The sequence below is a fragment of the Ranitomeya imitator genome, chromosome 5 (assembly GCF_032444005.1).
Source record: "Ranitomeya imitator isolate aRanImi1 chromosome 5, aRanImi1.pri, whole genome shotgun sequence".
Lineage (NCBI taxonomy): Eukaryota > Metazoa > Chordata > Amphibia > Anura > Dendrobatidae > Ranitomeya > Ranitomeya imitator.
Window position 1 is genome coordinate 426843750 of NC_091286.1, and position 23100 is coordinate 426866849.

The 23100-nt window shown below is 43.3% G+C and overlaps 1 protein-coding gene across 1 annotated transcript in view; it reads right to left on the reverse strand.

Moving 5' to 3' along the window:
• The window catches only part of P3H2 (prolyl 3-hydroxylase 2), a 329435-nt gene that overhangs the window by 126379 nt on the left and 179956 nt on the right, over window positions 1-23100 (reverse strand). The window contains exon 2 of the mRNA XM_069727108.1: window positions 1562-1705. Coding sequence (XP_069583209.1) covers window positions 1562-1705 — 144 coding nt within the window. The remainder of the gene's footprint in view (window positions 1-1561; window positions 1706-23100) is intronic.

Sequence of the window (23100 nt, forward strand, 5' to 3'; positions counted from 1 at the left end):
CAATAATCAGAACCTCCCACTCCCGTCTCCAAGACTTTACACGTGCTGCGCCGATTCTTTGGAATGCACTACCCAGGTTAATACGATTAATCCCTAATCCCCACAGTTTTAAGCATACCCTAAAAACTCATTTGTTCAGACTGGCCTACCATCTCAATGCATTAACCTAACGATCCCTGTGTGGCCTGTTTAAAAAAAAAAAAAAAAACAGGTTCCTCGCATCATGTTCTCATACACTTTATGCAGTTAATAGCCCTCTGTTTCTGTACTGCTACATACTTAGGCAGTTAACTGGTTCATGCAGCTTTATATGAACACCCGATCCTTACACTATGGCCGATCCGAATAACTAAAGCAATTGTTACCATCCACCTCTCGTGTCTCCCCTTTTCCTCATAGTTTGTAAGCTTGCGAGCAGGGCCCTCATTCCTCCTGGTATCTATTTTGAACTGTGATTTCTGTTATGCTGTAATGTCTATTGTCTGTACAAGTCCCCTCTATAATTTGTAAAGCGCTGCGGAATATGTTGGCGCTATATAAATAAAAATTATTATTATTATAGGCAGTGGATCATTAGGCTATGTTCACAAAACCTGCTCTCTTGGCAGTAAGAAACTTGTTGCAAAGAAAAGCAAGTTTTGCTTAGTTTTTTATGTGTTTTTTGTTTTGTTTTTTCCTGTGGTTTTGTCATGCTACATTTGTCACTTGTGCATGCGAACAAAAGTTTAGTGGCAAAAAAAAATAAAATCTGATTCTACTTCATCAGGTTTTGGCCCCAAAAATGCAGCAAAAACTGATACCCGCTTTTTTTCTTTTCAGCGTTTTTTTTTCACCACCCATTGCTTTCAATGAGTGAAAAATGCTGAAAGAAGCGGCATGCTCCATTCTGCAAAAACTCCCCAAAAATGCAACGTCTTACTGTAGTTATGCACTTTGTATTTTAAACCCTGATCCACACGTCTCGGTACAAGTAATGTATGATACATATTGCACTGACATTTACTCACCTACTATACCACTTAGTATATTCTGAACATGCATAGACTTATATTACATTTTGCAATTGCATCATTGTGGATTTATGTCCCATTCCTGTAAATTATTTGCCCCGCACCCGCATATCACATATTGTACCATAATGACTGTATTATCATCTCTACCATGTCATCTCTTTTCCTACCTATAGTGGTTCTGCCTTTAAAATTCTATATTTTTAATTTGAATTATGTTGTTGATCTAATAAAGAATGTATTTTCTCATTTAAGTGCTTTTGAACTCAGTTTGTTATAGGTTTAAACAATAGTGATATTGTGAAGAAAGAGAAAAATCCTGAAAATAGTTGAATCACTTCATCCATGCTAAAACAGAAAACCATAAGAAATCTACTTAGGTGGAAAATTAGTGCAAGTTTGTCCACTGGGAGATACTTGTTAATGGGAAACATATGCCGTATTGTTTTTTTTTTTATAGTTTTCTCACAGTCAGATTCCATTGTACCCTAGTCATAGAAAAAAAAACTGATAATATCTGCAAAAAAGTAACAGAAAATCTGTGTACTCACCATATATGCCCGTCTCTCCCGGTCAATCAATGGCATATCTGATTTGACTTGGTAGTACTTTAAGTTTTGCTGTACTTCCATATGTTCTGGGTTGGCCATGAAGAAAGTATGAGCCGCTTCAGCAGCTTTATCCAGCTGATTTAACTAGGAAACAAATATGTAGAGTGCAAAATAAATACATCTGTTCTGCCAAAAAACACCATATAACTTTATAACATAATAGATTTATGGTAAGACCCTTGTTCACTTAACGATCACGGGGTGGAACAGTGGCCAGATGGAGATGACAACCATGGAAGTTCATCTAACCAGCTAAGACTGCCCCTATACTTCTCTACTGTTGTATGGACAGAGTGGGGGGCAGTCTTCGCTAATGAATTGAGTCAGTAAAGGTACCTTCACACATAACGATTTCGTTAACGATATCGTTGCTTTTTGTGACGTAGCAACGATATCGTTAACAAAATCGTCATGCGTGACAGCGACCAACGATCTTGCCCCTGCTGGGAGATCGTTGGTCGCTGGGAATGATCAGGACCTTTTTTTGGTCGCTGATCACCCACTGTCATCGCTGAATCGGCGTGTGTGACGCCGATCCAGCGATGTGTTCACTGGTAACCAGGGTAAATATCGGGTTACTAAGCGCAGGGCCGTGCTTAGTAACCCGATATTTACCCTGGTTACCCGGGGACTTCGGCATCATTGAAGACAGTTTCAACGATGCCGAAGTCTTTCCTCTGATCGTTGGTCGCTGGAGAGAGCTGTCTGTGTGACAGCTCCCCAGCGACCACACAACAACTTACCAACGATCACGGCCAGGTCCTATTGCTGGTCGTGATCGTTGGTAAGTCGTTCAGTGTAACGGTACCTTAAGCTGAGCTCCTTCATGCATGTCAACAATACCAGAGAATTTTGAAGGTATCTTCAATGTGAAATTTAAGTTGGAAGTGTAGGTCAAGTACCATGAGACTAGGTCCGGATTCAAGGCTTCAGAATAGAAATATATTACTAAGTTGTATTTATTTTCGTTTAGGCAACAATTTTTTTTTTTCTTTGGACAACTCCATTTGCAAAAGATTCAACTTGAGCTACTAAGAACATCGTGTGACAGTAATAATTGCACAGGAGAAAAAATACTCATTGGATCTTCCAGTGATGTCCATGGCTTTGCGTTCTTTGCAAGAGTTAATATTAATAATTTCTGCTCAATAATTGATATAATTAATTATGGTATACGCCATGACAAATTTCATAATTTCCTTCCATCAGTGTATATCAAGCCTCTCAGTACCTAGTCCTCCCAAAGGACACTAATTAAAGTGCATTATAATTATTCCATTTTCCTTGGCATCCAAGTTGAAATGATTTGTTTGATGAAGCTCTGGTTTCCTGGCGTGACATCACCATCACACAATGATTTTCCTGTTCACAGTGACGTCGCTTACAGAGAGACGACTTTACCCCAGAGCTCTGAATTCCAACGCTATGAGCTCTGTGCTCTCACACCATGTTCCGTGCCAAATGTGGCTATTAGAGGCGATTCTGAAGCATTTTAAAAGATCCCTTAAGGGCTTGAACAATCTTCATACCTTCGCAGAAAGACTTCCTTTGCTAACATCAAGCAGGGTCGTAGTGAGTTGAACATTATAGGCATTTTGGAAATAGACTGAGTTTGTCAGTGAAGCAGCAGTGAAAAGATAAACAAGATTATGAGAAGTACATAAAGCGCAATAAAACTGTGCAAACAAAACTTTTTTCTTATACCGTCGGTGCCGAGTCAGATGTTGAGGCTTGTTTGTTACTTAAATGCACTCCGCTCTAAGCAAGTGAATAAAAGCTGAAGTTTCTCCACACCTGTGCATATCTGATGCCATAAATCTTTAACTAACAGTTTTACCACCAGAAATGCCATTGCTGGAAGACATTCCACTTCTATGGAATGATACTTTCACTTGATCCAAAAGGTACTCAGGATGATTAATTGATGTCATCAAAATGAGAGTTCTACATATTATATATCTTCAAAGTGATCCTTGGTTTATGGCTTAAGAAACAGAAAAACAATAATTTAAATGGTTATTCTGATTTTTCTGCCCCCCTGGAATGGGGCCCTGTAACATTTAACTGCACAGTTGATTGTTTGGACTCCACTATGCAAGAAAAAACAGTAAAGAGTCTTAGAAGTCAGACCCCCATAATTAGAATGTTATGGTATAAGTAAGTAGAAGGGAAGGGGGAACGGGAAATTCAGCTCACCAGATCCGTGCAGTAAAGAAGCTGTGTAAGTCCTCGTACGGAGCCACCCAGGACCAGGTACAGTTTGCAGACAACAAGAAAAAAATAAATCTCCAGCAAAGAATCAGGTAAGTTAAAACTTCAATGTTTTTTGAACATCATTAACACACTTTCGGTTCTACCAGTGGTCTTCAACCAACGCGTTTCGGCTACATCTTATTCATGTTTATGATTAAGATGTGGCCAGAACGTGTTGGTTGGAGACCGCTGGTGAAACCGAAAGCCTTTTAATGTTCAAAAAACATTAAAGTTTTAACTTACCTGATTCTTCTCTGGAGATTTCTTGCTCTCCCAATGTTATAGTTATCCTAGTAATTTGCTATACTATACAAGATGGGAATTTCACTTTGAAGATATTCCAAAATTACAATAAAATCATTTGTCAGTCCTTATATCCAATGAGGCTCACAGCTACTGTACCGTAAGCATACTAGGGCAAATAGCATAATATATCAATTAACGTAAAAGATGCTTTTGTAGTATAGGACACAATGAAAGAATCTAGAAGTATCTGGAGAAAACACTGGTCAAACATAAATACTTACACTTTTTTACTTATAACATATTTTGTCTCCAGACCCAGTGATATACAGGCAGGATCCCCAAAATTTAAAACATCTAGTAATCGGGGTTAGTGTCAAAACTTGCTTGAAATTGTTTAAGCATTTTTCACAATAATCTCTAAAGAGGCTGTAGCTGCAGATCCTTCCCCATAAACCAGTCATGGTTTAGCATGTAGCACAACAGTGCAATCGTCAGAAAATAAAATCTTTTCTTACAGCGTTGGTCCAGTGTCATTGCAGAATGAATTTTAAGTGACTAAAAATTCCTAAAGCCCCCGTCACACACAGCGAGATCGCTAGCGAGATCGCTGCTGAGTCACAAGTTTTGTGACGCAACAGCGATCTCAGTAGCGATTTCGCTATGTGTGACACGTAGCAGCGACCAGGCCCCTGCTGTGAGATCGCTGGTCGTGTCGGAATGGCCTGGGCCATTTTTTGATCATTGAGGTCCCGCTGGGTAGCACACATCGCTGTGTTTGACACCTTACCAACGACCTCGCTGACAGGACGTCCCATTGAATCGTCATGAAATAGCATCGGTTGTACAGGTCGCTACAGTTCGCTACAGGTCGCGCATCGCTGCTGCGTCGTTGGTGAGATCTCACTGTTTGACATCTCACCAGCGACCACATAGCGACGCTTGAGAGATCCCTGACAGGTCGTATCGTTGTCGGAATCGCTCAAGCGTCGCTATGTGTGACGGGGCCTTAAGTGCCTAAGAAAGTGTGCGTTTTGGCTCAAACCAATGGTTTACTTAAAAGTGATTCTGGGATTCCATTAGAATGACGTAAAAAGAAAAGGTGCCTCTGGCAGCTAAGATACTCATAAGAATTCTCATCTGTCTGGGACCTGATTAGATGGTCCAGATTAGGAAGAGCAAAATACAATTAAAATCACGAGTGATCTTGGTCTTAATAGTGTCTAGCAGATTCTTAAAATTCTATCAAGTTCAAGCGAAATAAAAAAAGAAAAAAAATAGAGTAAAAGAGTAACAAAAAGCAAAAGTAAGAATAAGTCTATTATGACAATGAAAATGGTAAAGAAATAAAACATTATTATAAAATTACACAAATAAGCAAAATTTGCCCAAAAAAGAATTATCTTTCCAGTAAAGTGATAGGAGTGGTGGAGACAATATACTCAAATAGATTTATATATATATTTAAAGATAATAATTTTGTAACAACTATACTTGGACCAGCACAAATAACATTTTTGCTTTAAGATTCTAATATTAATATTTCTAATACGAATTCTCAGAAACATGTGAAAGAAATAAACACCACAGCTTGATTTACAGCATGTCTGAAAATGCCCTGATGGAATTTTGTGTACTGGCATAATTAACCAATTATTTAGGGTGGTTCAGGGAGTGTTTACTTAATTTTGCCTTCCAGCTATTGTTTATGAAAATCATTAAACTCAAACCACTTTTTTCCATTAAATTATAACTCACGGCTTCAACGAGAATAAATACGAAACATATTTTAGATGCTGCTTCTCACTAAACTAGATATTAGATCATCAAAAAGTTAGTTTCAGTTCTTCAATACAAAAAGTAAAACTCATATATTATATAGAGTCATAACAAACAGAGTGATCTATTTCAAGTGTTTATTTCTGTTAATGTTGATGATTATGGCTTACAGCCAATGAAAACCCAAAAGTCATTATCTCATTAAATTAGAATACTTTATAACACCAGCTTGAAAAATGATTTTAAAATCCTAAATGTATGGTCTACTGAAATGTATGTTCAGTAAATGCACTCAATACTTGGTCGGGGCTCCTTTTGCATCAATTATTGGAACAATGCGGTGTGGTGAGGAGGCGATCAGCTTGTGGCACTGCTGAGGTCTTATGAAAGCCCCCGTTGCCCACACAGGAAAAGATTGTTGATTGCCTGTGCTGCAGCCTTTCAACAAGTTTTGGTCGGGATGTTGAACCCAAACAGTAACAGACTTCCAGGAGAAGTCCGTGTTAGCAGACACTAGTTGTCCGGTATGTGCCCCGAACGTTACCGTTCGGGTTTGCCCATCATCAGTAATCACTTATACTTTCATCACCTAAATGGAGTAGTAGAAAAACTACAAGCTGGAGGAATTTTCCAACCACTTAGCCATTTTACTGCTTACCCGAGTGACATGTTCAGTTTATCAGAGCATTAGAAAAGTTAAATGCTAAAGAAATTATTCTTATGCCTGAACATACAGCCTAATTCTGCCACAAATTAATTCCTTATCAAACAAATCCCTTGGTCTTTGCACAGAACATCTCAACCTAGTTGAGGACTAGGAGCAATCTTTCATAACTACTTCTAGGTTAATTCATGGAGCGTCACTACCCTGTTCTCTTTATTCTCAATTTGAATTATTGTCTGTTAATACAAAATTCATGTCTTTTAAGAGACTAACCACAATAGAATAGACTAGACTGTGGTCACCGAGACATCCAGTGATGTCATATGTTTGACAGATGCAGGTTGGAGGACACCATATGGAGCAGAAGTGAAATCATGCTGGAAAATGACTGCTTCATGTTACCCTGCTTGGCATTGTCTGCCTGTTATATAAGATAAATGAAGACTAGTCACTGAACATTTTCCGAATTTTTAATATGACCAATTACCAACTATACTTTACTATCCATTTAAAAAAAAAAAAATTCTATTGAAATTTTATAAATCGAAAGAGCGTGAAACACTAGTTTTAATGAGAGAAGACATTTATTGTGCTATATTCTAGTTGTAGACAAAGCAAGAAAGGGAAAATTGATTAGACAGGGTGCAATACTGTATGATAAATTCATTCGCAATAAAGCCACATTTCTTAGTGTTAGTCAGCTTTATGCCAATATCCAATATCCAAGCACTGCATGAAGATGTAGACCCTCGAGTGTGATTTGGTCAAATAGCCCTACTTATGGGATGCTCTGGAAAAAATTGGTTTCAGTCAGACCTTTATATCATGGGTACCATTTCTAGATCATGTTCCTGTATCACAAAATAGTGTAAACAGATGGCTGTTGAACACTTTTCCACTACACAGAGATATAAGGCAGGGATGCCCCTTTTCTTCCCTTCTGTATGCTATGACTCTGTAACGTGTAGCAGAAAGTATTTGCAAAGATCCTTCTATTAATGGCCTCTGAAGTAATTCCCTTGATGAGGATATACTGTAGCCTTAAACAGACTGTACGATTTTATACTTACGGTATTCATTACATACCGCCCTTGTACTCATTGCCAAATTTTGTACTTGTTATAACCTTAAATTAAATCACTTCTAGTGTAATATTCTGTAGTTTGATATTTTCCCTGTGCTATTCCACCTCTATAAGGTGGTACAGCACCAGAGGACAATTGATGATAGAAGGAAGAAGATATAATCTACATTATTAGGCTGGAGTCACACTGCCGTATTTCTCGTGCGATAATCATAATCGCATAGCACTGCACGGACTGACCGGCACCTCTCCTGACCCGAGCATGACGGATTACTATGCAGCTGTCAAGCTCAGGTCATGAGAGCAGTCAGCCAGTAGAAGTTTTACGATGCGATTCTCGCATGAGAAATACGGCAGTGTGATTCCAGCCTTACACCGTTAAAGAGGTTGTCAATTACTTTTACATTAATGACCTATCCTTGGGATAGGTCCTCAATGTCTGATCGGCCGGGGTCCAACACCTGACACCTCACTTATCCACTTTTGTTGGTAGCGGCCGGCTGGCAGGAAGCTACTCGTCTACTTGTCGTGGCCGCAGGGTACTCCACATGCACCTGTTATTGATTTGAATAGGAAGAGGATATGCAGCATCAAGCCCCAGCCACTACAAGTTGGATGGAGCAGCTCAGCAAGTGAGTACTTCTGGCCGGCAGCCAAAGACACCAGCTGATTGGTGAGCGTGCTGGGTGTCGTACCCCAGCCGATCAGCCGATCAGACATTGATGACCAATCTTAAGGATGTCATCAATGTAAAAGTAGCGGACAACCTCTTTAACATTTTACCTCACCAATATTTGTGCAGATTGTACAACTTGGGTGGGGCTGCCACTGTCTATGCTAGGTTGTGTAAGACTTTTTAAAATGATATTACTACCTAAAATGTTATGTCATCCATCACCAACATCGAATGATAAAGAGAAAATGTAAATACAGTTAGGGCCAGAAATATTTGGACAGTGACACAAGTTTTGTTATTTTAGCTGTTTACAAAAACATGTTCAGAAATACAATTATATATATATATAATATGGGCTGAAAGTGCACACTCCCAGCTGCAATATGATAGTTTCCACAAAACTGGATGGACAAATGTCTTTTTTCGGCCTTACTAACTACGTTACTATCAATTATTAGGTTCTGTAGAAGGACGTAGATCTGGGGATTTATTATGATGGAATATAGGCTGAACTGGATGGACAAATGTCTTTTTTCGGCCTTACTAACTATGTTACTATGTTACTATGTTTGGGTTATGTTTATTTGTCCAATTACTTTTGACCTCCTAAAATGTGGAGTGTTTGTAAAGAAATGTGTACAATTCCTACATTTTCTATCAGATATTTTTGTTCAACCCTTCAAATTAAACGTTACAATCTGCACTTGAATTCTGTTGTAGAGGTTTCATTTCAAATCCAATGTGGTGGCATGCAGAGCCCAACTCGCGAAAATTGTGTCACTGTCCAAATATTTCTGGCCCTAACTGTACATGCAAAATTGCTAGAAATGCCCAAGCTGCAAATCACAGGCCATGGTGGTTGTTCAGGTATTTCTGGTGTGTCTATGCTGCAGGGAATCAGTGAGGGGGGGAATCACTTTTTTGTTATACCAATCTGAGCTCTTTAACCCCTTTACCCCCAAGGGTGGTTTGCACGTTAATGACCAGGCCAATTTTTACAATTCTGACCACTGTCCCTTTATGAGGTTATAACTCCGAAACGCTTCAACGGATCTTAGCGATTCTGAGATTGTTTTCTTGTAACATATTGTACTTCATGATAGTGCTAAAATTTCTTCGATATAACTTGCGTTTATTTGTGAAAAAAACGGAAATTTGGCGAAAATTTTGAAAATTTCACAATTTTCCAACTTTGAATTTTTATTCTGTTAAACCAGAGAGTTATGTGACACAATATAGTTAATAAATAACATTTCCCACATGTCTACTTTACATCAGCACAATTTTTGAAACAAACTTTTTTTTTTCAAGGAAGTTATAAGGGTTAAAATTTGACCAGCAATTTCTCATTTTTACAACCAAATTTACAAAACCATTTTTTTTAGGGACCACCTCACATTTGAAGTCATTTTGAAGGGTCTATATGGCAGAAAATACCCAAAAGCGACACCATTCTAAAAACTGCACCCCTCAAGGTGCTCAAAACCACATTCAAGAAGTTTATTAACCCTTCAGGTGATTCACAGCAGCAGAAGCAACATGGAAGGAAAAAATTAACATTTTACTTTTTAGTCACAAAAATGATCTTTCAGCAATAATCTTTTTAATTTCCCAAGGGTAAAAAGAGAAAATGGACCTCAAAAGTTGTTGTCCAATTTATCCTGAGTACGCTGATACCCCACATGTGAGGGGGAACCACTTTTTGGGCGCATGGCAGGGCTCAGAAGGAAAGGAGCGCCGTTTGACTTTTTCAAGCTAAATTTGGCTGGAATTGAGATCGGACGCCATGTCGCGTTTGGCGACCCCCTGATGTGCCTAAACAGTGGAAACCCCCCACAAGTGACCCTATTTTGGAAACTAGACCCCCTAAGGAACTTATCTAGATGTGTCATGAGCACTTTTATCCCCCAAGTGCTTCACGAAAGTTTATAACGCCCGGGCGTGAAAAAAAAAAATCCTATTTTTTCCACAAACATGATCGTTTAGTCCCCAATTTTTTATTTTCTCAAGGGTAAAAGGAGAAATTGGACCCCAAAAGTTGTTGTCCAATTTGTCCTGAGTACGCTGATACCCCATATGTGGGGGGGACCACTGTTTGGGCGCATGGCAGGGCTCAGAAGGAAAGGAGCGCCGTTTGACTTTTTCAAGCTAAATTTGGCTGGAATTGAGATCGGACGCCATGTCGCGTTTGGCGACCCCCTGATGTGCCTAAGCAGTGGAAACCTCCCACAAATGACCCCATTTTGGAAACTAGACCCCCTAAGGAACTTATCTAGATGTGTCATGAGCACTTTTATCCCCCAAGTGCTTCACGAAAGTTTATAACGCCCGGGCGTGAAAAAAAAAAATCCTATTTTTTCCACAAACATGATCGTTTAGTCCCCAATTTTTTATTTTCTCAAGGGTAAAAGGAGAAATTGGACCCCAAAAGTTGTTGTCCAATTTGTCCTGAGTACGCTGATACCCCATATGTGGGGGGGACCACTGTTTGGGCGCATGGCAGGGCTCAGAAGGAAAGGAGCGCCGTTTGACTTTTTCAAGCTAAATTTGGCTGGAATTGAGATCGGACGCCATGTCGCGTTTGGCGACCCCCTGATGTGCCTAAACAGTGGAAACCCCCCACAAATGACCCCATTTTGGAAACTAGACCCCCTAAGGAACTTATCTAGATGTGTCATGAGCACTTTTATCCCCCAAGTTATTCACGAAAGTTTATAACGCCCGGGCGTGAAAAAAAAAATTCCTATTTTTTCCACAAACATGATCGTTTAGTCCCCAATTTTTTATTTTCTCAAGGGTAAAAGGAGAAATTGGACCCCAAAAGTTGTTGTCCAATTTGTCCTGAGTACGCTGATACCCCATATGTGGGGGGGGACCACTGTTTGGGCGCATGGCAGGGCTCAGAAGGAAAGGAGCGCCGTTTGACTTTTTCAAGCTAAATTTGGCTGGAATTGAGATCGGACGCCATGTCGCGTTTGGCGACCCCCTGATGTGCCTAAACAGTGGAAACCCCCCACAAATGACCCCATTTTGGAAACTAGACCCCCTAAGGAACTTATCTAGATGTGTCATGAGCACTTTTATCCCCCAAGTGCTTCACGAAAGTTTATAACGCCCGGGCGTGAAAAAAAAAAATCCTATTTTTTCCACAAACATGATCGTTTAGTCCCCAATTTTTTATTTTCTCAAGGGTAAAAGGAGAAATTGGACCCCAAAAGTTGTTGTCCAATTTGTCCTGAGTACGCTGATACCCCATATGTGGGGGGGACCACTGTTTGGGTGCATGGCAGGGCTCAGAAGGAAAGGAGCGCCGTTTGACTTTTTCAAGCTAAATTTGGCTGGAATTGAGATCGGACGCCATGTCGCGTTTGGCGACCCCCTGATGTGCCTAAACAGTGGAAACCCCCCACAAATGACCCCATTTTGGAAACTAGACCCCCTAAGGAACTTATCTAGATGTGTCATGAGCACTTTTATCCCCCAAGTGCTTCACGAAAGTTTATAACGCCCGGGCGTGAAAAAAAAAAATCCTATTTTTTCCACAAACATGATCGTTTAGTCCCCAATTTTTTATTTTCTCAAGGGTAAAAGGAGAAATTGGACCCCAAAAGTTGTTGTCCAATTTGTCCTGAGTACGCTGATACCCCATATGTGGGGGGGGACCACTGTTTGGGCGCATGGCAGGGCTCAGAAGGAAAGGAGCGCCGTTTGACTTTTTCAAGCTAACTTTGGCTGGAATTGAGATCGGACGCCATGTCGCGTTTGGCGACCCCCTGATGTGCCTAAACAGTGGAAACCCCCCACAAGTGACCCCATTTTGGAAACTAGACCCCCTAAGGAACTTATCTAGATGTGTCATGAGCACTTTTATCCCCCAAGTGCTTCACGAAAGTTTATAACGCCCTGGCGTGAAAAAAAAAAATTCCTATTTTTTTCCACAAACATGATCGTTTAGTCCCCAATTTTTTATTTTCTCAAGGGTAAAAGGAGAAATTGGACCCCAAAAGTTGTTGTCCAATTTGTCCTGAGTACGCTGATACCCCATATTTGGGGGGAACCACTGTTTGGGCGCATGGCAGGGCTCAGAAGGAAAGGAGCGCCGTTTGACTTTTTCAAGCTAACTTTGGCTGGAATTGAGATCGGACGCCATGTCGCGTTTGGAGAGCCCATGATGTGCCTAAACAGTGGAAACCCCCCACAAGTGACCCCATTTTGGAAACTAGACCCTCTAAGGAACTTATCTAGTTGTGTGGTGAGAATTTTGAACCCCCACGTGCTTCACTAAAGTATATAATGCCCAGGCGTGAAAATAAAAAATCCTATTTTTTCCTACAAAAATGATATTTTAGTCCCCAATTTTTAATTTTCCCAAGGGTACCAGGAGAAATTGGACCCCAAAAGTTGTTGTCCAATTTGTCCTGAGTACGCTGATACCCCATATGTGGGGAGGAACTACTGTTTGGGCACACGTTGGGGCTCGAAAGGGAAGTAGTGACGTTTTGGAATGCAGACTTTGATGGAATGTTCTGCTGGCATCATGTTCCATTTGCAGAGCCCCTGATGTGACTAAACAGTAGAAACCCCCCACAAGTGACCCCATTTTGGAAACTGTACCCCCTAAGGAACTTATCTAGTTGTGTGGTGAGAATTTTGAACCCCCACGTGCTTCACTAAAGTTTATAATGCCCAGGTGTGAAAATAAAAAATCCTATTTTTTCCCACAAAAATGATATTTTAGTCCCCAATTTTTAATTTTCCCAAGGGTACCAGGAGAAATTGGACCCCAAAAGTTGTTGTCCAATTTGTCCTGAGTACGCTGATACCCCATATGTGGGGAGGAACTACTGTTTGGGCACACGTTGGGGCTCGAAAGGGAAGTAGTGACGTTTTGGAATGCAGACTTTGATGGAATGTTCTGCTGGCATCATGTTCCATTTGCAGAGCCCCTGATGTGACTAAACAGTAGAAACCCCCCACAAGTGACCCCATTTTGGAAACTGTACCCCCTAAGGAACTTATCTAGGTGTTTGGTGAGAAATTTGAACCCCCACGTGCTTCACTAAAGTTTATAATGCCCAGGCGTGAAAATAAAAAATCCTATTTTTTCCCACAAAAATGATATTTTAGTCCCCAATTTTTAATTTTCCCAAAGGTAACAGGAGAAATTGGACATCAAAAGTTGTTGTCCAAATTGTCCTGATTACGCTGGTACGCCATATGTGGGAAAAAACTGTTTAGGCACACGTTGGGGCTCGAAAGGGAAGTTGTGACGTTTTGGAATGCAGAAATTGTCTGCGGTCGTCATGTTCCGTTTGCAGAGCCCCTGATGTGCCTAAACAGTAAAAAAAACCCACAAGTGACATCATTTTGGAACCTAGACCCCCCCCCAAGGAACTTATCTAGATGTGCCCCCTTTTTGGAACTAATGTACGCTTTCTTGTAAAGTAAATTAGTAGTGCATGGAGGTGTGGTACAATCTGAAGCAATCCTGCATACACAGGCCAGGTTTTTCGGGGCAGGTGTCGCATTGATAAATGGTGTCCTTGCGTATTCCCCTTTTGTAACACACTCGGCACCTTTTTTGCGGCTTACCTTTTCTGCCGGTTGGCGGGACCACCCCCGGAAAATGCTGGCCTGGTACGATACGAGCACCTTCAGTTCCGGAAGTACTGGGGCCCTCTCCTTCCGGAGTACCAAATATCAGGGCCTTAACCACTACCTCCTGGAACTGAAGGTACGACGTATCGGTGTGGCGTGCACATCGTAACAGCAGGAAAGCGTTGAGCATTGCCATTTGTACGATGTGGACGGCCAACTTTTTGTACCACACCTTGGCCTTTCTCAAAGCACTGTATGGTTGGAGGAGTTGATCAGAGAGATCAACCCCCCCCATGCTTTTGTTGTAGCCCAGTACACAGTCCGGTTTGCAGACCTGTGTAGAGGTACCCCGTACAGTGCTGAGGGCTCTGCCATCACCATGTATGGTGGTCAAGAGAAGGACATCCCTCTTGTCCTTGTACTTGACCACCAGCAGGTGGTCGCTACATTGGGCCTTGCTCTCACCTTTTCTGAGCATCTGCCGAAGTAGCGTCTTTGGGAGGCCTCTCTGATTTTTGCGCACAGTACCGCAGGCTGCGGTACCTCGCGCAGAGAGGGATTTGTAGAGTGGGATGCTGGTATAAAAGTTATCAGTATAGAGGTGATAACCTTTATCCAGCAGTGGGTGCACCAAATCCCACACGATCTTCCCACTCACTCCCAGGACAGGAGGACACTCAGGGGGTTCAATCCTGCTGTCCTTCCCTTCATACACTCTAAACCTGTGGATGTACCCTGAGGCACTCTCACACAGCTTGTAGAGTTTGATTCCGTACCTGGCCCTTTTGTTGGGCAGGTATTGACGGAATCCGAGCCGCCCCTTAAAATGGACCAAGGACTCATCCACGCAGATGTCCCTTTTGGGCACGTACACTTCAGAAAACTTTTTGTTGAAGTGTTCGATGACCGGCCGAACTTTGAACAGACGGTCAAAGTTGGGGTCATCTCGTGCGGGACACTGTGCATTATCGGAATAATGCAGGAATTTATGGATGGCCTCAAAACGTCTCCGAACCATGGCCATTCGGAATACTGGAGTGTTATATAAAACATCTACACTCCAATATTGCCGCATTTCTGGCTTCTTCACGATCCCCATGTGGAGGACCAGGCCCCAAAACTGCATCATTTCAACTGCGTCTACAGGAGACCAGTTGGAAAATGATGTACCGGGGTTTTGCTCCAAAAATTGACGAGCATACAAATTAGTTTGCTCCACCATGAGGTTAATAAAATCCTCAGAGAAAAAGACTTTGAAAAAGTCTGTTTCTGTGAGGCCCGTGGTGTCAAACTTGATTCCTGATTCTGCCACAAAATCAGGAATCAGTGGCTCGTAATTTTCGGGGGGCGAGGTCCATGTGGGTTCCGCAGTGGGGAGCGCTGGTTCAGGAGTGGTGGGGGCTGCCTCATCTTCTGTCCTGGGGCGTCTGCGTGGTGGTTCCGCAGGACCCGAGGAGGAAGAGGAGGAGGAGGAGGAAGAGGAGGAGGAGGAGGAAGAGGATGAAGAATCAGAAAAGTGAAGGAAAGTGGGATCCTCTCCCTCGCTATCAGTGTCGGAGGCAAGGAAAGCATATGCCTCCTCCAATGAATAGCGCTGTTGGGACGAACGGGACGAGCGGGACATTTTTGTGTGAATATGGTGATTGGGTGCACTTTATTGATAACTGTATGTGTATGTGTGGGGGGAGAGTGATTTGTGCAAACTTATCTGAAAAGAAAATGCTAAAAGGAGAAGAAAAACCTGTAAAAAAAAAAAAAAAGGCAGGCACAAACTCTGATAAGAGAACTGCGTCACTTATCAAAGTTTGGCGGCTGCGGGATGTGTGTACGGAGGTTGCGCAAAAAAGCTGAAGGGAAAAAAGCGAGCGCGAGAGTTGATCGGTGAACTGCGTCACCAATCAACGCTCGGCGGCTGTTAAATGGGCGCACGGAAGGAGGTGCAAAGGGGGGTAAAAAGAGGGGGAAGGGAGATGGGGGTGGAAGTGGGGATTGGGCAGGGATCAGTGATCAAAACGTACGGTTGTAGTCAGGTGGCGCAAAAGGGGGGTGAAAAAAAAAAAAAGGAAAACGGCAGGCACAAACTCTGATAAGTGAACTGCGTCACTTATCAAACTTTGGCGGCTGCGGAATGTGTGTACGGAGTTGGCGCAACGGGGGTGAGGGAAAAAAAGCGAGCGCGAGCGTTGATCGGTGAACTGCGTCACCAATCAACGTTCGGCGGCTGTTAAATGGGCGCACGGAAGGAGGTGCAAAGGGGGGTAAAAAGAGGGGGAAGGGAGATGGGGGTGGAAGTGGGGATTGGGCAGGGATCAGTGATCAAAACGTACGGTTGTAGTCAGGTGGCGCAAAAGGGGGGTGAAAAAAAAAAAAAGGAAAACGGCAGGCACAAACTCTGATAAGTGAACTGCGTCACTTATCAAACTTTGGCGGCTGCGGAATGTGTGTACGGAGTTGGCGCAACGGGGGTGAGGGAAAAAAAGCGAGCGCGAGCGTTGATCGGTGAACTGCGTCACCAATCAACGTTCGGCGGCTGTTAAATGGGCGCACGGAAGGAGGTGCAAAGGGGGGTAAAAAGAGGGGGAAGGGAGATGGGGGTGGAAGTGGGGATTGGGCAGGGATCAGTGATCAAAACGTACGGTTGTAGTCAGGTGGCGCAAAAGGGGGGTGAAAAAAAAAAAAGGAAAACGGCAGGCACAAACTCTGATAAGTGAACTGCGTCACTTATCAAACTTTGGCGGCTGCGGAATGTGTGTACGGAGTTGGCGCAACGGGGGTGAGGGAAAAAAGCGAGCGCGAGCGTTGATCGGTGAACTACGTCACCAATCAACGTTCGGCGGCTGTTAAATGGGCGCACGGAAGGAGGTGCAAAGGGGGGTAAAAAGAGGGGGAAGGGAGATGGGGGTGGAAGTGGGGATTGGGCAGGGATCAGTGATCAAAACGTACGGTTGTAGTCAGGTGGCGCAAAAGGGGGGTGAAAAAAAAAAAAGGAAAACGGCAGGCACAAACTCTGATAAGTGAACTGCGTCACTTATCAAACTTTGGCGGCTGCGGAATGTGTGTACGGAGTTGGCGCAACGGGGGCGAGGGAAAAAAAGCGAGCGCGAGCGTTGATCGGTGAACTGCGTCACCAATCAACGCTCGGCGGCTACTAAATGTGCGCACGGAGGCGGCACAAATGGGGGTGGAGGGGGTAAAAAGAGGGGGAAGGGGGGATTGGGGTGGATGAACGGGGATTGGGGTGGATGAACGGGGATTGGGGTGGATGAACGGGGATTGGGCAGGGATCAGGGATAAAACTTACGTTTAGTTGTCTTCTTTCTTTAGCAGGGATTGTGGTGCTACAGGCTGCTGTGGCACCACAATACCCAGCACGGCAGGGAGATCCAGGCACAAAATCCAGCAGGGAGATCCAGCAGTATGACCGCTCTGTAGGAATCCTCAGCTAGAATGAGGACCCTGCAGAGCGGTCATACACAGGTCAGGCAGGTGACACAGACAGGTCACAGAGCGGTCATGCTGCTGCTGTGACCTGTCATTGGTGGGATCGACCATAACATCGATCCCACCAATCAGAGCTTTCCTGGTGACCTGGCTGTGACCTGCCTAGGATCGGATCTGTTCGCGCCATCCTAGGCAGGTCACAGCCAGGTCACCTGCAGGGCACAGAGCGGTCACAGAGTGATCGCCGCTGCGCCCTGTGATTGGCGCGATCGACGATGACATCGATCGCGCCAATCGGCTCCTGCAGGCCCTGCTGGGCCTGCACTGTGTCCTATCCTAGGATCGGTGCTATTAGAGCACCGATCCACGCAGGTTCCGGCAGGGCACAGCGCGGTAATACCGCGCGGTGCCCTGCGATTGGCGCGATCGATGCGATCGGCGATCGCGCCAATCCGGGGTGTTCTTGCCGGTGCCTGGCGTTGCCAGGCACCGGACCTAGGATCGAGTACATCGGTACTCGATCCTAGCCTGTGACCTCATTGTTTCAGCCGCTCCGATTGGCTGAAACAATGAGAATGGCTGTGATTGGCTGTTCAGAATTGAACAGCCAATCACAGCGATCGAGAGGGCGGGTGGGCGGCGACAATGCCCTGGATGCCGAGGCCATCTCCCCCCAGGTGAGATGGCGTCGGAATTTTAATGCGATCACCGCGACTTAAGTCGCGGTATCGCATTAAAGGGCAGGACGTACTATCCCGTCAAGGGTCAGATAGGCCCAGGGCACCTCGACGGGATAGTACGTCCAAGGTCACAGAGGGGTTAAAAAAACAATTTATAGCTTCTGGGACATCCCTCTAATGCAAGGGTGGCCCCAAAAAAAAGGATCAACGCCCCAGTCCAAATGTTTCAAATTTTAGTAAGATGTAGTTGCAGATGTGAGAAAAATAGTTTGAACTATACACCGTGACTAACCCACATCTGGGTTTCTATAAGGAGGTAAGTGAAAATCTGGATATTTGTCACGTGGCTCATGTGAATTATCTGGATTTTGCAAATGCATTTGATACAGTTTAACATAATCTACTATATAATTGTCTAAGGGGTACTTCCATCTGTCTGTCTGTCTGTCCCGGAAATCCCGCGTTGCTGATTGGTCTCACCAGCTGCCTGTCCTGGCTGCCGCGACCAATCAGTGACAGCCACAGCCGGGCCGAGAATTAGTCCCTCCCTACTTCCATCCAGTCAGTGCCCGGCGCCCTCTCCATACCCCCTTCCACGCAGCATTAACGGACGGCGTTATGCCATGGGTAACGCACTCCGTTAATGCTGCTATTAACCCTGTGTGTCCCCAACTTTTTACTATTGATGCTGCCTAAGCAGCATCAATAGTAAAAAGATGTAATGTTAAAAAAAACAACAACTTGCTATTCTCACCTTCCGTAGTCTGCCGCCAGCTTCTGTTCCCAGAGATGCATTGCAAAATTACCCAGAAGGCTTAGCGGTCTCGCGCGTATCGGCACAGCTTCGCTGGACGCCGGAGAGTGAGTATATAACTATTTTTTACTTTAATTATTTTTTTTAACAGGGATATGGTCAGAAACAAAATTTCATCTCAATACTTTTTAATATATCCTTTGTTGGCAATGACAGAGGTCAAACGTTTTCTGTCAGTCTTCACAAGGTTGCCACACACTGTTGTTGGCATGTTGGCCCATTCCTCCATGCAGATCTCCTCTAGAGCAGTGATGTTTTTGGCTTTTCGCTTGGCAACACGGACTTTCAACTCCCTCCAAAGGTTTTCTATAGGGTTGAGATCTGGAGATTGGCTAGGCCACTCCAGGACCTTGAAATGCTTCTTACGAAGCCACTCCTTCGTTGCCCTGGCGGTGTGCTTTGGGTCATTGTCATGTTGAAAAACCCAGCCACGTTTCATCTTCAATGCCCTTGCTGATGGAAGGAGGTTTGCACTCAAAATCTCACGATACATGGCCCCATTCATTCTTTCATGTACCCGGATCAGTCGTCCTGGCCCCTTTGCAGAGAAAGAGCCCCAAAGCATGATGTTTCCACCACCATGCTTTACAGTAGGTATGGTGTTTGATGGATGCAACTCAGTATTCTTTTTCCTCCAAACACGACAAGTTGTGTTTCTACCAAACAGTTCCAGTTTGGTTTCATCAGACCAGAGGACATTCTCCCAAAACTCCTCTGGATCATCCAAATGCTCTCTAGCAAACTTCAGACGGGCCCGGAAATGTACTGGCTTAAGCAGTGGGACACATCTGGCACTGCAGGATCTGAGTCCATGGTGGCGTAGTGTGTTACTTATGGTAGGCCTCGTTACATTGGTCCCAGCTCTCTGCAGTTCATTCACTAGGTCCCCCCGCGTGGTTCTGGGATTTTTGCTCACCGTTCTTGTGATCATTCTGACCCCCATTTTGCGTGGAGCCCCAGATCGAGGGAGATTATCAGTGGTCTTGTATGTCTTCCATTTTCTAATTATTGCTCCCACTGTTGATTTTTTCACTCCAAGCTGGTTGGCTATTGCAGATTCAGTCTTCCCAACCTGGTGCAGGGCTACAATTTTGTTTCTGGTGTCCTTTGACAGCTCTTTGGTCTTCAACATAGTGGAGTTTGGAGTCAGACTGTTTGAGGGTGTGCACAGGTGTCTTTTTATACTGATAATAAGTTTAAACAGGTGCCATTACTACAGGTAATGAGTGGAGGAAAGAGGAGACTCTTAAAGAAGAAGTTACAGGTCTGTGAGAGCCTGAAATCTTGATTGTTTGTTTCTGACCAAATACTTATTTTCCACCATAATATGCAAATAAAATGTTAAAAAAAACAGACAATGTGATTTTCTGGATTTTGTTTTCTCAGTTTGTCTCCCATAGTTGAGGTCTACCTATGATGTAAATTACAGACACCTCTCATCTTTTTAAGTGGTGGAACTTGCACTATTGCTGACTGACTAAATACTTTTTTGCCCCACTGTATATAGTACATGGGCTGTGCTATATACTGCGTGGGCTGTGCTATATATTACGTGGCCAGTGTTATATACTGTTTGGGCTGTGTTATATACTACGTCGCCTGTGTTATATAGTGCGTGGCTGCTATATACTGCATGGGCTGTGTTATATAGTACGTGGGCTGTGTTATATACTGCGTGGGCTGTGTTATATACTGTTTGGGCTGTGATATATACTGCGTGGCCACTGTTATGCACTGCGTGACCTGTATTAACGCATTGGGTATTCTACAGAATGTAGGTATGTATGTATGTATATAGCAGCCACATATTATATAGCACAGGCCATGTAGTATTTGTCTGCTATATACTTCATGGCTCCTATATACTACGTGGCCTGTGCTATATACTATGTGGCTGCTATATACATACATACATACATACATATTCTAGAATACCCGATGTGTTGGAATCGGGCCACCATCTAGTATCTTTATAATGAAGCTTCAGGAGGAGAGACTAGGCGAGACTATATGCACCTGGTTAAGGGACAGGAAACAAATAGTCATTGCAAATGGTACATTCTCTAAATGCCAGGACTGATTCTTTTTATTCTCCTCATTAATGACTTTTTGGCATGGTGGATTGAGAGCATTTGCAGATGACACAAAAATATGTAGGATATTAAAAACTGAGCTTGACGATATAATATTACAGAATGGTCTGGATAAGATGTCTAAATGGGCAAACACTTGGCAAATGAGGTTTACTGCAGATAAATGTAGAGCAACACACCTGGGATGGAGTAATCCTATTGCTGCACATACATTAAATAGAAATTACAGGAAAAGGACTTGGGTATTCTGGTTACAAGTGAGGCTACTTTCACATTAGCGTCGGCCCGTCGCAGTGCGTCGGGCCGACGTACCGACGCATCCTGTGACAGCGCAGCACAACGGGGGCAGCGGATGCATTATTACAATGCATCCACTGCCCCATTGTGAGTTGCGGGGAGGAGGGGGCGGAGTTCCGGCCGTGCATGGGCGGTCGGAAATAGCAGGCACGATGCACAAAAAAGTTGCAAGCAACATTTATTTGTTCCGACGGTCCGCCACAACACGACGCAACGTTCGCACGACGGTTGCGACGTGTGGCAATGCGTCGCAATGCGTCGCTAATGTTAGTCTATGGGGAAAAAACGCATCCTGCAGACAACTTTGCAGGATGCGTTTTTTCTCCAAAACGACGCATTGCGACGTGCATTGCACGACGCTAGTGTGAAAGTAGCCTAAGCTGAGCAGCAGTACTTATTGTCAGGGAGCAGCAGCAGATGCAAATAAGATATTGAGGGTGTATAAATAGAGATATAAAATCCTGTGATCCCAAAGTATTATTACACCTCTATAAATCACTTGTAAACCCACAGCTTCAATATGGGATCTAGTTTTGTCCTCTACATTTTAAAAAAGATTTGTAATTTAGATGAAGTGAAGAATCTATTATAATCTATTGGTTCTAAACCCAGAATCCAATGAGCTTAGATTAAAAAAAAGAAAAAAAAGACACATCAATTTTTTTTTTTAAGTAATGTTATACCATTCTAGATTATAATAGTAAATAACTCTGCTTTAACTTTTAATTTTTTGATGTATTTATATTTATCTTACTATTTCTTTTAAAATTTATATTTTGTTTCTTTTTTTGTTTTTATCTCATCTTGTTATAAATGAAATGTGTATACCTCTTTGGATTCAGGGTTTAGAACCAATAGATTATAAACTTATTGTTATTCATTTATTTTTCTTAGGCATGAAGGATTTATCCGTGTTTTTATACTTTGTAAAATAAATTTTTTTTTCTATGTTTAACACTATGTGTAACTTTATGCTATATTATGGATTGCTCAGATGTCATTTAATTATCACTGATTAGTATGTGATGTCCATGTAGAAACTGTGTTTGAAGTATTTCACTGCTGTTGAAAGCTGTTGAGGAGCTAAAACATTCCGATTCTGACAAATTAAAGAATCAAGATTCAACAAGATTATTACAAGGGACGGAAGGCCTCTCATATGAGAAGAGATTGGAAAAGTTGGCCTTGTTTATGCAGCGCCCCAAGGTCCTGGTCGTTGCAGTAATATCATTCTCCTCTAGGGGGGAGTGATGTTACGTTTGGAGGCAATAAAGGAGATCTCTTTACCAGGTAACACCAACATAACACATTTCATACTCCAGTCCACCAGGGGGAGCTATGCTCCTATTTATTAGGGCACTCTTCACATTTAGGTAAAACTGGTGGCCTGGAGAGGAAGTTAGGCAGGAGCTATCTGAGCTTTGCGCAGGCAGCTGCTATCTGAGCTCCGCTCAAGTAGTTGGTCCCTGACAGGGGTGGGAGACTGTCAGAGGCCTAGACGGAAGGTCACGGAGCTGCGTCTGCCCCACGTTTGGCAGTTCCTAAGAAAGGACATGAACAGAGAACTGTATTGTAGAGAGTGAGAAGAAGTCATAGCAAAAGGAGAGGATACCAGAAGGAGTTCTGGCCTGCACAGGCTGCCTCCTTCTGAGGCGAGGGATCCCAGTAGCCGGTACACCAAGGGAGCATCAGTCCTTTATGCCTTGCTCCAGAGACTGGCAGGACAGCTAATTACAAGTTATTGATCTGCCCCATACCCAGGAGGCAAGGTGGCAAACACGAAAGGCCGGGGCATGACAGAGTCCCTGTAAAAAGCCTCAAGCCACCGGTCATACAGGTTGTCCTATCCATCTGGCG